Here is a 15694-nt window from a genome sequence, read left to right on the forward strand (position 1 = left end):
GCTCAGTCGCCTTCCCTGCATCGTTGTCAGGGCAGCAACGGGTCAGGGTCTTGGTTGTACATCCCTAGCTTGCTTATCGATAACGACGAAACTCTGGGCGCGATCCCTCGACTATGGCACTGCGACGTCTGCAGCGTTTCGCAGTCATTTCTTGATCTACGCCAAAACACCCAATGCCTCCAGGGCAGCCGTGATGCAGGTGATGCGAGTAAAGTGTAGATAAATGGTTCGCATGGCAGTGTTGAGGTTTGGTGATTGAGCGCTTAACGTAAAGGAACGTTGACTGCACCTCGCTGCACCGCCCAGCAGCAAGGCTCTCGGTCATCATTGTGGTTGATTAGCAGGGCACATGCGGAGCAACAGGGCCCAAGAGCAAGCCTGTATGTCTCCATATTGACATTAAAACTGCACCATATCGGAAACTAGAACAGAACCCTCGGAAGCTAGCCAAGATAAGGCCGTGCGTGAGCCACGACTGTTTTTTTGCTTGGTGTTGTTGCGGTTTCGCGTTCGGCGCACCACGAGCCACAATTCCGTCTTTGGCCTCGGCGGTTGCGAGGCTGTGCCTGAGCCAACGAAAGCGCCCAGCTTCTAAACCGCGACTGGTCTACGCGAAAGCCATTGTGCAACTTCGTGATGTAGTGCGACAAACAGCTATAGCTGGTTCGCAGACTCGTCTAGCATCACATTTACAGGGCACTCCGCCTTCGAGTTTTACTAGCCACCTTTTGATGCTTTTGACGACCTACGAATAGCCTACTATGCAAGCAACCTGAGTTCCTATGCGTTGCAAAGATGCCGAGCGAAGACTTGCCAGGCAATACCGCTGGACTGAGACTCAAGCGCTTCTGAATGCAGAACTTAGTGAATGTGTGTGCGATAAATGACTGGGAAAGCCGAGATTGAATACCTCGCCGAAGAGTTCCCCGCAATCGGGTGTTCTAACATTAACGTGCCTTGCTTCCGAACTTCGCCGCCGCGGTTCCAACCGCCGCTGACGATCGATTACGCCACGCGATGGCGATGCGACGAAGACTCAGCGTCACCAAAAAACGCACTCGAACAAAAACACATAGCTCACTGACGATATCCCCAGAACCAGGACGCCAGCACAGTTGGGACGTTGCAACGCCAGTGAACGCCGAGATACAACACAAGCCAAGAAAGGATCCACGCATTAGACCTAACAATCTAAGCAGCCGCTGTCTATGAGGGGACTGGACGCAAGGTAATCAGATTTCAAGAGCGTTTAACGGTCAACACTAACGTAACCAACGTGCATCATTTCTCAACCAGTATGCGCCCGTCACGACACGATATCTGCTCGGACGATGTTCTGCCTAAGAATTCGAGTGACAATGGGCTGATACCAACAGCCAGGAAAGTGACACCTAACACCGATGGTGTTGAAAGAGAGCATCTCGATGTAGAGGAGGCTGTGAATCTGATACACCAATCTTTGGGATCGGATAGGTGGTCAAGTGAGATTAGAAATATCAACGTCGACTTCGTGCGTCTTCAATTCGCAGATAGATTGCTAGGTACTGACGTTCAACAGGCCGATTCAGATCCAAACACAGGACGGACATCAGTGGGAGTGTCGATAATCATTCGGATAACACTCGCAAACGGCACCTTCCACGAGGTCTGTCTATGAACCCTATCACTGAGGTGTAATGCTTATGTGAGTAGGGCATCGGCTATGGACATGTCACAAACTGTTGTAGTAAAGGGATGGCTTTTCGAAAGGCAAGGGAAAGTGCCGTCATTGATGGCCTTCAAACCGCGATTCAGTACTTCGGTGGTGTCTCTAAGCAACACGTTTTGACTCCTGGTTTAAGCGGTGATAGTTCTAGATTATCCGAACTAGGTAAGGAATGGGTCTACTCACTCATGTTTTGCAGTATACTGACTAGAAGAGAAGTGTATGATAGTGCGTTACTAGGGATAGAAGTGCTTGGTGAAACAAAGACGAATGATTCGGGTCCATCACGGACGAACTATCACGGACGAACTCCGCTGAAGGCGAATTTGGCAGCGACCTATTTGAGGAGATCGAAGCGAATGACGTGTTAGCATATGCAAGTGAGGAGGGTACATAGACTTAGCACACCGCTTGTTTTCCTGGAGCTACTTAAACAGCATATAACGTTGGCCATGTCTGGTCTAAGTGATGCTAAGCTTTCTGCGGCTTTGTTGCAGCATGCCCGGACGTGACATTTACGTGGAATAAGTTGGGGTTACAGCGGGCCGGATGTGTCGCCAAGAGTCCCTCGATTCAGCCTCTCTTGGTAAGTCTCAGCAGCTAGAGATTCCTGGTCGTAAACTAACAATGTTCCAAGATCGAGAGAGCTCCATGTCGAGCCATAGATCGGGCTCCACCGATGCGCAGGAGTGACCACTATCCTGGAACAGGCGTTATTGCGGGTCAGGTTGCTGAGTCGACCGGTCTCGGGATTAGCCGGCCAAGTCCGTGCTTGTCGAATCCAGTTCACGAACAGCGCCCCGCAGCAACCTCATCATCCATCTAACACGCCCTCCATGCTGCATCCTCGTAAGCACCGTCAATGTCGACTTCTGCATCGCCTTCCCTACCAGTAGACTGACTTGCGACAAACACTGCAAGCGCGCAGTGCGTTACACCACCATCAAGCTTCATCGGACCTCCAACCCCACCCGCAACCGACGAAAGGTTTCCCCACACCGAAAGCGTTCTCGCACACTTCAGAGACATTAAAAGTGGGTTCTGAAGACCCTGTGGAGAGCAAAAATGTATACAGTTTCGGCTTGCGCAGGGCGAGTTTGACGAGATACTGTGGTGCCTCAAGAGCGACCCAGACTTGGATGGATACGCGAAGCACAAGATTCGGTGGGTAGGGTTCTACATTGCCCGAGCAATGGTACACATGGAGGAAATCGCCCTCGTACAAGTTTCCTCTTATTTTAATCCCGGGCACCGATATCGATACCACCGGACATGATGTCGTGCAGGCGACTCATACTCCAGATATCGCGTTTCGCCACGAGGAAGATGCATTGCCTGGCACCATCATTGAAGTAACATACTCTCAAGCACAAAGGGATCTTAGAAGGCTAGCATACACCTACTTGGTGCTCTCGAATGCAACGGTGCAGGTAGTTTTGGGCTTCGATCTCAAAGGCAGGCCCACCCAGAGGGCGACCTTCTCAGTCTGGCGGAACAAAGACGAGGGTGACGTGCTGAGTATGGTCACCACAGACTATGATCATGTACGTGATTGTCACCGGTTGGTTCATTCCCTGCTAACACATTCCAGGAGTTTCGTAACACCAATGGCGGTCCTTCAAGTCACGAACCACTACGTATTCGACTCCAAGACTTTGTGATGGACGACACTGTACAAGAGATGTTAGGTGACGATGATGCGGAGCTGTCTATCACCATGGATCGACTCTGCAGCTTTCTTTCAACGGCATAGAAGAAAGAGACTGATATAAAGACAGGGACACTGCGGACGAAGAAGATACGTCCCAGCAAAAGGAAATTGCCGTTGGAAGAGACGCCTGAGCGGCCCATCACAGCAAAGGATGAGGAGGGATGGCAGCATGAGGAGGCGCGAGCGACCAAGCGTGGGAGTTGGGGTCATGAAGCTTACTCAAGGCCACGCAAACTAGCTGCAGGACTCTCACGGCGCAAATCAGGTCATCTGGGAAACACATCGTAGCCTTACTCATGCATGAAGTCGCCATCAGTAGTCTAGGCTCACATCCTGGAAGTCTGTGTCCATTATTACCCGAATTTGGCCCATGGAAGAGGATTCTAGAGGGTCTCCGACCATATCAATCTCGACAGAAAGGACTTTCAAGGCTTCGTCCAGTGCAAAGAAGCTTGTGTGAATATGTTACCTACGGCCTACGTATGGTCAAACTTTTCCGCGTCGACAGTCTTGGTGACTTTTCCTTCACTCCTCAATTCCACCGATCAGCTATCACGAAATATTCCTCACCGGTACTATACGGATAGAGGAAGGTTCTACGCCATGGAGACAAGCTTGAGAATCTTGGTAGAGATCTAGGACAGAGCGCCTTTTGCCACCCTAGAACTTATTTAGTACTGTACATGGGGTCGTGTGTATATCAGGCATGAGCCGTAATTCTGGTTGATTCCCTATAGCCGTGGCGGACGGACTGCCAGCGAAGGCGATACGCGAGAACTTTAGCAATTTTCTTGGTTCAAGTTACGATTTCGAACAGAGTAAGATTTGAAGGTGATGTTGTGGAGAGCTATACAGGTTTGAAACGTATGGGCCCGGACATTGGCCCTCACTTGGCGAGGAAGCGTGATCGCATCTTGTTGTGGGTAACGCAATTTCATCGATCACTGACTTGAGTGACCACAACGCCCACTCCGAAGACTATATTCATCGACGCCTGAAATGCAGGTGCCCCTCAGTAGTGCGAGGGGCGTTGATTTTGGGCAGAAGTGAGAAGAGAGACGGGGATGCGCGGGGTTGCCACTAACCGTACCATCGTCCTAGGCGAGAGCCCAAAACTCGGGTACTGAGCGGGACCCGTTACCAGAAACCTGAGCGGGCCCCATTACGGGAACCAAAACGGAACCTTTGCCTAGCTAGGCCGTATCCATGCACGACGACTGCTGCATCTCAATATAGACCGTGAACCTATTGTTTAGAAATACAGTCAAATTTAGATACCGCACAAATATTCACACCGAAGGAAAATCGACGTACTTGCATTGAACCAAAAGACGTTGAGTCAGGTTGCCGACGAAGACGCCGGCGTGGCACATTTTCCGCGTACGGTATGTTTGCGGCGATGGCTTTTTGCTAGGACTGGGCGTCCGAGATCCGGGAGAACGCGCATGGCGTTTCGCGCTGCGGCGCCCACGGTCGTTCAAGGAAGTGCTTCGAGGCGTCGGAAGTGCTGCCATCATCTCTGAATTGCAGACGGCCGCACAGTTTTCTACCCAGTGCTGAACTAACGTTTCAACTTCCTTGGGGTTGCGTTGTTGCGTGGAGCGTAGCGCTTCTTCGGCCAATGCAAGCATCTGCGATAATGGATATGAAAGAGGTAATGAGGATACGCGGGGCAGGGCGACGTTAGCACGTCGACAGCCCGCCGCGAGAGCTGGCAGACTAGTGAGCGCAACATCAGCTCAGCATCCTGCTTCTGCACATCGTTAAAATCTAGTCACATTCTAGTTCAATGCGGTGACGAGGCGAACTTTAGGCATAGTAAGAGTCTATTAAGTGAAAACAAACGAAAGTCTTTATCTCTCCATATAACGTGGTTCACAAGCGAGCGGCCACCCCAAGCGAGTGGCCACCCCAACACCAGTGCAGCGCACGCTCAGCAACACAGCACAACACTACAACAGAGTACTATATTGTGCGCAATACTGTAGTATTATTCAGAAGCGTCGCTATTATCTACATCCTCTATTTCTACCTTACAGGTGCGGGAGTTGTGCCCAACCTCGCTGCAACGGCCGCAGCGCCTCTCTGCGCGCACCCTCTTCGCACGCGTCTCGCCGTCCTCACACCTACCACCCTCCTTTTCAGCAATTAAGTTAGATACCTCACCAACTGTTAGAGTCTCCTCTGCGCGTACGTACCGCCTTTTGCGAGTCTTGCGCTTTGTGAGCGTGTCAACAGCGTCTCGAAGGCGGCTCACTTCCTCTCGCATCAACACTATATTATGAGCTATCTGCTGAGCGCCTTTACTTAGCTGCTTAACCTACTTATCTAATGAGCTTGCTGGTGACCCTTGGTGGTTTTGCATGCGATTTCGAATTAGCGTAGATTGCGCCTCTATCTCGCGGGCGTTGCGCGGAGTTTGCGCTTCCCAGGCGACAGTGCCTGGTGCAGGTGGCGTCGGCGTACGTAGCTGCACATCTAGCTTCGATAACACAGCCTCTGGGTCGTATGGGACTAGCCCAGCACCTCGAAACCCTGCGCGAACGTTCTCTGGTGTAAATGTCTTCTCATAAGCTGCTTTGAAGGCTAGTAGGAAGGTTTCCTTGTTGATATGGTAGACGCGGCTGCGTGCCAAGAGCGAGATCCCATCGCCATAGTGGCGCTTCAACAGCGAGTAGGGGACAACGTCAAGAGGCTGCAGAAGGTGCGATGAGTGAGGTGGCATGCAGAGAGCGATGATCTTGTTCTCCTTGCAGTAGTCCTGGAAATCTACTGAGCAGTGGCTGTCATGGCCGTCAATGATAAGCAGCCTATATGCCCCAACAGAGGACGCCTTTGTATGAGCATCGAAGTGCTTAAGCCACGCGAGCGCGAGGTCGTTGTTGATCCAGCCAGTAGGAGAGACAGTGATAATCCAATCGCGAGGTAGATCTGCGAACCAGGAGGTGATAAGAACCTTGCCTGCAAAGATGAGGAAGGGTGGGATAACGCGCCCCGTCGCAGCGACGCCTTGTACGAGGGTAACCCACTCGCGATCGCCAGGCTGTAGTTTCTTCTGTTTCCCAGGTTTCTCTGAGCCTGTAACAACAAGCTGAGAGGATATCTTGCCCATCATAAAGCCAGACTCATCAAAGTTCCAGGTATCCTCATCTGCGATACCATACTTCGCCTTCATCGATTGAACAAGCGTGAACCAGGGCCTGATAACCGCTGGATCCTCGCAGACAGCTCGCTGGTGATCGTACGGACGGCTCCATCGCGTTCGCAGCTCAGGTGTACGCTTAATGAAGTTGTCAACCCAGTTCTTGCCTGTAGGCTTTCCACCACGCTCCCTCAGCAGTCTATCAGCCATATCTCGTACGTGTGCCTTTGAGGGTGGTACACCTCGTAGAGATTCATCCAATATGCGCTGCACAATCACCTCCTCTTCTAGCTTTGTAAGGCGCTTCGAGTTCGGCTCGCATTCGCGTCGAGAGCGTTGTCCAGCGCGTCGGCGGCGTACAGTCGTTCGGGGGACGTTGTAGATTGCTGCAGCACGCTTTACACTTAGGATCTGGTTTGATTCAATATTAGAGACTGCTAGGATTATATCTCCTTCAGTATAAGCTGGTTGTACGTTGCGTTGTTGAGACATGAGACGATATTGCTGCGCGTGCGCTGCGATGGTATTGGGGTGGCCACTCGCTTGGGGTGGCCGCTCGCTTGTGAACCACGTTATAGTTAACTCACGAACGACTTATGGCACCCTCCTTTCCCAGCCAAATTCATAGAATATACCCATGACATATTCAATGGAACTTGAAGCCACCCCACTCACAGAGCGCACTCACTTGCTAAATGGTCTCGACTATTGCCTGGAAATTCCCAAATCATCAACAAGTATCAGTTGCTGTAGGCTAGGGTTACTCACATCTATAACAATGAGGTTCATTGGCATTAGAGTTGTCAACAATCAATCAGATCGGCATGATTGGTTCCTATCTAGGTATAACACTTTCCTAATCGAGGAAATACTAACCTAGGTAGGAACCAATCATGCCGATCTGATTGATTGTTGACAACTCTGATTAGCATAGTGACCGTGTTCGCCGCCTGAACCTGTCAACATGATTGAGCTCTTTGAGAACTTCTGGAAATTTACATTTGAAGCAATGGAGATCATTGGCACGATGCCCATATTCGCCATCTGCGGCAGTCAGTAAGGTCGAACGCACGCAAGTCACCAGAAACTCACATTGGTAGCAATGGGGGTCATTTGCGAAATGACCGGGTTCATCGCCTAGTATTGACAGTTAGCCCGACTTGCACCGTTTCCAGTTATACACTGGAAGTACCGACACATATAGCAGACAACGTTATATTGGGCTCTCGATCTGTATTCGCATCACTGTATCCTCGACTTTGTTGCTGATGAGAGAGCCCTTGTGATAGAGCATGTGATTCATCGGTTATAGACTCCTGGATTTGTTTTCGCAACCGTTTGAGCGCCTTCTCCTCGCCTTCTCCATATAAAAGGGGCATATGGATGTCGAAGATGCCTAGCTGACAGTATGCTATATCCTCTTCGCGTTTCGTCGCTCGTCCTCTTGCCCACGACATCCGCTCTTTGACCCTAATGTTAGACAAAGGAACTCCTTGGAGAGCTTCTGCAGGTATAGATGTGATCGCAGCAATTTGAATTGCAAGCGAATCCCTATCACCAAGTCTATCACCTTCTTTTGAGAAGAATTCTACGCATGGTGGAGCTAGAAGTTCTTGTAGTGTCCATCCCCTGGTGAACCATTTGCTCTCCTTGAACAATTTGTGAATTCCGGCGGAGCCAGTGGTTGCAACATCGGAGAGGTAAACGTAGCATTTCACCGAATTGTGGTACCAGCGGAACATGGAGTTGATAGCTTCTGAAAGCTCCGCTGAGTTTGATTTGTCGATGCAGCAGGTGTCCACCCAGAAGAGCTGGAGGCCATCGTGTGCAGCTTGCTTTGCACAAAAACTGAGCTTGCGATAGCCCACCTTGTTCTTGCCAATACCTTCCACTAAGTCTTTGAAGGTGACTTCTTCATGATCTGCTCCCCAAGTATGTGAGAGGGTAGCGTATGGCGGTGGAGGGGAGTCTCTGCCGATATATTCCACCAGGCTGTATCTGCCGTCATCATCAAGTCGTAAAAGGCGCATAGGGCAAGGGTCGTAAGCGAACACGACTGGATAAAGTCTTCCGAAAAGATGCGAGTCAGAGAAGCGGAGGCTAGATATTCAACAGAACGCAAAAGAGTTTCCAAAAGGACTCTCAGGCGGCGAATTTTGGGGTTAATGAACTGACAGGCAACAGCAACCAGGCTGAGAATAAGGTCTTCCAGCATCACGTGGTCTGACACATACCTGACAAGGAACGTCGCAACGGTTCTAGTGCTGACCATTGCCACCGCTAGCAGGGAGGGCGGCCGACCCGCACCGGCCCTGACCTTGCTTGAGGGGCGTTATGTTTATTCTGGTGTGGACAAAGAAAGAGGTTTAGATAGGCTTCATCGCCACTTGGGCAGGCTGCCAAGAGAATCCGGTCACATTTTTAGCCACAACCACCAGATCGGATCTCGGCAGGGCGAGAGGATCTGAAACCGGGAACGGAACCATTGCCCCAAAGTAACGTGTCTGCTAAGAGTGTTGCCCTCAATATCAGCGATCTTGACGTACATAGCGACCCGACATGATATGTCGCTAATGGCCATTAGGATAGCAGGGTTGAGGTTCCGATGGAGGCGTTGCCGCTATCGCAGATCCATTACATGGCAAAGTTCGGCGGAATTGCTTGGCGTACCCCGCCCGAGATGGTACCGAATATCTGTCTTGACCGAAATTCTACGTACACTTTAGAACCATAACATCTCTGAAGCTTCTTTTGGGACATAACATGGGCCTCTTAACGGGCAAGGGAATTCATCGGCCCCTTACTGAAGACCACATCCGTCTTTTAACACTTCGGCCAGGATTATTGAACGACCCCATTTACGGCGAGCTTGAACACGTTTCCCTTAGCGCTAAGCACACCTATGAAGCCTTATCATACGTCTGGGGAGACGCCAGTGATACTTCGTCTATGATTCTTGATAGGACGCTATACCCTATCACGAAAAATTTGGAATGCGCATTGGGGTATTTGCGTTCCAAGGAAGCACCGAGAGTTCTCTGGGTCGACGCTATCTGCATCAATCAAGATGACCAAGACGAGAAGTCAGAGCAAGTGCCAATGATGGGGGAGATATACAGCAGAGCCACGAAAGTCTATGCCTGGCTAGGAGAAGCAGATCGCCAAATTAATTGCATCTTTGATATTCTGCAGGAGTTTCGGGATCGCAAGAAAGAAGTCACATTTCCAACCGATTTTGACGCTGCTGAACGACTTTCTTTCTTTCAGCAACTATTCTGCGGCATCTTTCAGAATAAAGCCGGCACTTTACCCGAACGGAGCGATTTGGACGATGACATATTGCATGAAGAATTCAATTGGCTTCGTGCTTTGTATATGCGGCCTTACTGGCGCCGCGTCTGGATTGTTCAAGAGCTCGTCCTGGCAAAGGTGGTGGTTGTCTGTTGTGGAGACAAATCCATTGATTTTGACGACATTTATGGACTCAGCCTGGATTGGGGCTCCTTCGAGCAAGGCTTCGATACAGCGACTTATAAGAGGCTGAAACCGCATACGAGGGGATGGTACACCATTCTGACGATTCGCGGGCACCGACGACGAAGGGAGGTGGTGGATTGGGATATGGGAGGAGAGGCCCAATATCCGATGAGCATAAAGTTGTCAGAGCGGGGTGATGTCGCGATGCTCGATGAAGTGATTGAGATATACGCGCAACACCACGGATGCAGGGACCTGAAAGACAAAGTATACGGTTTCCGTGAGCTGGTTCCACAATGGAAAGACAACCTTGTGGTAAGGTATGAGCGCTCTGACAAGGAAGTATTTTTGGACGTTGCCCGGCTCGATTTATTCGAACCGAGAAAGCACGGGGGATGGCATGTAGCATTTTGTTTATGGCAAGCAATGGGGTTGGGAGGTCGGGAGAAGTTCAAGGACTGCATACGGGAATCGTTCCCAGAGCTTCGCGATCCCACCCCCACATCTGGCGTTGGAGATATTGAAGATTACTGGGAGTCCAATACTTGAAATTCCTAGGAAAACAAGAACTGCCGCTCGCGGAGATTGCAATGTCGCTATGAAGAACAAAGCAATTGACCTTATCTTCATACACTAGTTCTCCCCTCTAACTCCGTCGACGAGGCTCTCGTCAAAGTCGCCGATGGCGATGGCGTCGAAGAGGGGCTAAACTACCAATGTCGCCCGACCTGCCTCTAATATCTTGGTAGTGCGGAGCAGTCGTTCGCGGCCGCGTGGCGAGCGATAGCTGGTCAGTTGCACCGTGTCGCCTGCTTCGCTGCTTGTCGCATACACGAACCTGCGGCAACTCGTTAATAACATCATAGCCTTGCACGGATAGGCCGCTACCCACACTTTGCACTTCGCGCCCGAAGCATCTTTCAACAGCGCATTCTCCGCCAGGCCCTGTCTAGCAATAATCTTTTTGATCACTCGCTGCTCCAGCTCACCCGAATCGAATCGTCCTCGGACCTGGCCCGTGATCGTCGCTCGGCGTCTCTGCCTCGAGAAGACGCGGTCCAGTCCGACAATGAGAAATATGCGTCGATGCGCTCGTCTGCTGTCGTGTGTAGCCGACCCAGCATGATCGCTATGAGCCTGTGCTTCTCGTCAGCGGTGCATTCGGCAGGGTAGTCACTACAAACCCGCCAGTGCTGGTGCCCCCGATCATGTCAAAGTAGTCGCAAGGCTTCGGCGGTGATTCCGGGTCGATAGTGTCCATCAGCCGCTTCAAGATCTGCAGCGTCGACAGGCCGCGGACGCTGCCGCCATCGAGTGCAAGCAGGCGGAGGTCGCTTCCGGGCATGATTGGAGGGATGGATAGAGCTCAACGAAAGCACTAGTTTGGGTGAGCGATAAACAGGCGTGCACAACGCCAGAAGGCAACACCGCTGCGCTCAGATGAGTGTTGTCCATCTTCAGCTCGACGAGGCTGTGGATGCAGGCAGCTGCGATTGCCAAGCCATGCGGTCGTTGGACGTCTCGCGGAAACGTTCGGCCGAGGCGGGAACGATGTTTTAGAGGGAAGTCTAGAAGCTAGAGACAAAGGTCGCGGTGCTCTCCAAACCTCTCTTTCTCTTGCCATCGCGGGCAGGGAGGACGGCCGACTCGCTCTGACTCGGACCTTGCGCGAAGGGCGGTATTTTCTCAATTCAAGTGATGATGAAGTGTTCAAGATACTGTAATTTACATAGACACGAGGAATGGGTTCAATTCTAAACTTACTTGACCGACCGCGCTAGCACGCACCGCTTTGACTATGGCAGCCCAATTTAGCTTCCGTGGGGTTCTGTTCTGGTTCCCGCTGTGGAGCTGTTTGGTTTGAGACCCTGATTTAGCTCAAACTGCACCGCCATGGGGCCGTTTTGAACCTCACTACACCACCCCAGCAAGTCTGTACTATCGAGAACATCTGGCCCTGCTCCCTCTTCATTCAGGTTGACGAGAAATGAACGCCTCTTTCACTTGTTTGTGAGCTATTGTTCGGCGCGGATGAACACAGAAGCTAGAGAAGAAGCTTTTGCGCCACAGATGCCATGTACACGGAGGCTGAGAAGGTGGGTCCCAAAAACTGGGCCTCGGAACTGGATTCACAGCGGGCGGCGGGACGGAATCCATGGAAACTAGACCATCGACAGCCAGGCCACTATCCGAATCTTAACTGTTATACAGATAGGAAATATCATATTACCTAAATGATAAACTTTGCAAGGAAGACAAGTACTCCAGAATTTAGGGGCATTGCGCGCTGTCAGTAATCAATACCTACTAAGTAACATCTGTTGTCGCTAATGATATCTATTCTCTACCAGCCTTTTTAAATTAACCTTCAATTCAAACCAATCAACGCTCTGCTTATGAGAACAAAACCAGCCTAGCCCTGTTAAACCGTAACAACATCCTATGTACCAAAAGCGGGATCAGACCATTCTTGTATAGACCTGAGTAGATTCTTAAGAGAGTGTGGGAGACGGCTCTGCACTAACTCCAGGCGAGGGCATGGAAAACAAAGCAGCTGATCGGCCTGCAAAGATGCTTGCATGGAGAGCGACAGGTGGGGATGGATGGGCGGGAGGAGTGACTGGTAGTGTTTCAAGGCTTGGAGAGGATGCCACGTCCCGGAGCTGACCGGAGGTGTATTCGAACATGGTTCTGCGTATAAGTTAGTAGGGAGTACAATGAGCTGAGTAGAATAGCTAGCCATAAAAGGGGTGGGTACCTAGCGTAAGCGGTTGGAGTGGCCATCGGATAGCACGACGATCTGTTTGGAGATATTATGGAGTGGTGGTAGGAAGCAGTCGGGATTTTGCCCCGCTTCATAAGCGGATCATTTGGCAGTCACCTTACCGAACTAAGTTAAGCGTCCAGCAACGGGGCTTATTCTGGGTGTCGCCACATGTGGTTCAGTCTTCTTTTCATTGACTTAATTTCTCTCCCAGCACTATCTAGTCCAATACATCTCGATAGCATGTTGCCACTGCAGTAGGTATTCGTGAGGTTACGTTGTTGCCAAACCATCATCTCAAAGTTTAAGATTGAGGCTGTGATCCAATACAGATCATGTTGGGCTAAGCCTCGTAAGGCATCCCTGCCGCCCCACCGCTCGAGCCACCCACACGTTATTTCGCGCATGCACGCGATATCTTGGCTTGACCTTAACCTGCGAAGCTCCGGGAGTATCAAGCTAATAATTACATCCCAGTAGTTTCTCCGCGCAAACAGCAAGATCGTTGGAACGCATCCAACCGGCCGTGCGCTGTTAGCAGCTCTTAGCATGCGGCAGCTTGCAGTAGCGTGCTGAGATATCTGCGCGCCGCACTGTGGATGAGAACTGCGACCCTAAGCTAAGCTCGTTGCCTTAGACAGCTCTTATTTTCAGATAGCGGGCAGCTGTTCTTTTAGACGAGCACGCGCGCGTTGCTGACAGCCACCCTCCGAGCTCGCTTCTTACATAGGGTTATTATTGTTTTGCGTGGATTCGCCGTGTAGGGTGGATTGAAGCTGTTGTAATTAGTAGAAGCCACCGCTGCATCATAGCATACCGTTGAAAGTCAAGCTTACGTAGTCTGTGGCATCTAACTTTACGATTTACAGATAGCGGCAATATCATGAAGTTGTCTCACTATGAATTTATTCACACTCCGCTCGCCAGTTATTCAGCGTGTCGAGCGAGGACTGTGTATCAGGGTGTAGCTCGCCAAGAACCTGCTCACGCAGCTGAAAGCATCTTTTCATCAACGCAAAAGCCTCCCTATAACGACCTTGTAACTGCAGCGTAAAGGCGAGATTATGCATGCTAGTCAGCGTGCTAGGATGCTCGTCGCTAAGCACTCTCTTCCTCGACTGCATCACTTGCATCTGCAGCTCTTCCGCCTCCTTATACCGTCCGTCACTAAACAGAGTCGTAGCACATTTTGATGCAAGACGCATTCTTTCTTCGTTATAATCGTCCGCCGGACTATGCGACAGAGCATACTGGGCATGCGGAAGCAGTCGTCTCCACTTGCTTCTGTTACTATGATCGTCGTCTGGGAACACTTGGAGTAGCTGTGTGATAGTGCGTTGAGTCCACGCCTAGACACTTTTCTTCTTCTCGCTAATTATGATGCAGGCAGTTCAGCGCTCTGCTACTCTGCGTATAGCACCAACGAGTCCACCTATTGTCTTAGGGGTGCCGCATTCAACGCTGCGAGATAGCTTGCGGCTAGTATCATGCGCGCACGTTCAGCCACGCCTTCCCCGCCTTCAGCCTGATGCGACGCCGTCACCGCACCAAGAATGCAACAACAAGCCCTACCTCTAGGTCCAACGCTGTCGCAGCTTGCAGTCTGCTATAGATCTGCCTACTTTAGTACTGTACTAATTAGCTCTTCATCCTCCCTTCTGTGAGCTAACCTGGAAAGGGAGCAGGAGGGTTGGCTGCTGCGCTGTCAGCAGGCTGCCGGATTAAGCCTTGTCTTGTTTCCATCGCGCGGCCACCACACACCTACACGAGTCGATGCGTCTTCTGCGGTACGAAGTCGATGGCTGCCTTACGATCACCAGCTTCGACGATGACGCGATACCCCGTTATGCGATACTTTCACACACCTGGGGGGCAGATGCAGAGGAGGTGACTTTTGCGGACCTTGCACAAGGCGGCGGTAAGCACAAGCCTGGCTACAAGAAGATTTGCTTCTGTGGAGAGCAAGCACAGCAAGATGGACTGCAGTACTCCTGGGTCGACACATGCTGCATCGACAAGACAGACAAGGCTGAGCTCTCTTTGGCTATCCAATCCATGTTCCGCTGGTACCAAAATGCGACGAAGTGCTATGTATACCTATCAGACGTATCGGCAAGGAAGAAGAAACTCGACGATACGCTTACCCAGTTCACGTGGGAGCCTGCCTCCCGGTCAAGTCGATGGTTCATGCGTGGCTGGACGCTCCAAGAGCTTCTCGCGCCAAGCCTCGTCGAATTCTTCTCGCAAGAATGGTGGAGGCTTGGTGATAAGATGTCATTAAAATCACTAATTACCAAGGTCACCGGTATTCCATATGAAGTGCTCGAGGGAGGTCCTCTTTCCCGATTTAGCGTTGACGAGCGGCTGCGGTGGAAGGGCGACAGGGAGACCAAACGCGAAGAGGACGCGTGGTACTCATTGTCGGGCATCTTCAACGTCGAGATAGCGCCAGCTTACAGCGAAGGGGCGGCCAGTGCATTCAAACGTCTAAGGGACGAGATCGACAAGCTCGAAATATGCGTTCGAGATGTATGCCACACAGATCCGCGTCATGACAAGAAGCGCATTGAGGATACAAAGGGCGGACTGCTAGCAGACCCCTACCGCTGGGTTCTGGACAACACTGCCTTCCAGCGATGGCGAGAGGAGCCGAAAAGCCGATTGTTATGGGTGAAAGGCGATCCTGGTAAAGGCAAGACGATGCTGCTCTGCGGCGTGATCAACGAGCTGCGAAATTCAATCCCCCAAAGTGCCTTACTGTCTTACTTCTTCTGCCAAGCGACTGACTTGCGCATCAACAGCGCCACGGCCGTGCTGCGAGGGCTGCTGTACATGCTGGTGAGCCAGCAACCGTCACTTGTACCTCACGTCCGTAAGAAGTATGACCACGCGGGC

General features: G+C 51.2%; 2 protein-coding genes across 2 annotated transcripts; both read left to right on the top strand.

Annotated features, from left to right (window-relative positions):
- Positions 1-1297: 1297 nt before the first annotated feature.
- ALTATR162_LOCUS12102 (uncharacterized protein) lies at positions 1298-3458 on the top strand (the record flags this gene model as incomplete). The annotated part of the gene is made up of 4 exons (XM_043319747.1): positions 1298-1510; positions 1559-1645; positions 2878-3249; positions 3297-3458. The coding sequence occupies 4 exons, from the start codon at positions 1298-1300 to the stop codon at positions 3456-3458; spliced, it is 834 nt and encodes a 277-aa protein (XP_043175682.1).
- Positions 3459-9321: 5863 nt separating this feature from the next.
- Positions 9322-14271, top strand: ALTATR162_LOCUS12103 (uncharacterized protein; the record flags this gene model as incomplete). Its single annotated transcript, XM_043319748.1, has 3 exons — positions 9322-10350; positions 14122-14131; positions 14186-14271. The coding sequence occupies 3 exons, from the start codon at positions 9322-9324 to the stop codon at positions 14269-14271; spliced, it is 1125 nt and encodes a 374-aa protein (XP_043175683.1).
- Positions 14272-15694: the final 1423 nt, after the last annotated feature.

The sequence above is a fragment of the Alternaria atra genome (assembly GCF_907166805.1).
Source record: "Alternaria atra isolate CS162 genome assembly, contig: 40, whole genome shotgun sequence".
NCBI lineage: Eukaryota > Fungi > Ascomycota > Dothideomycetes > Pleosporales > Pleosporaceae > Alternaria > Alternaria atra.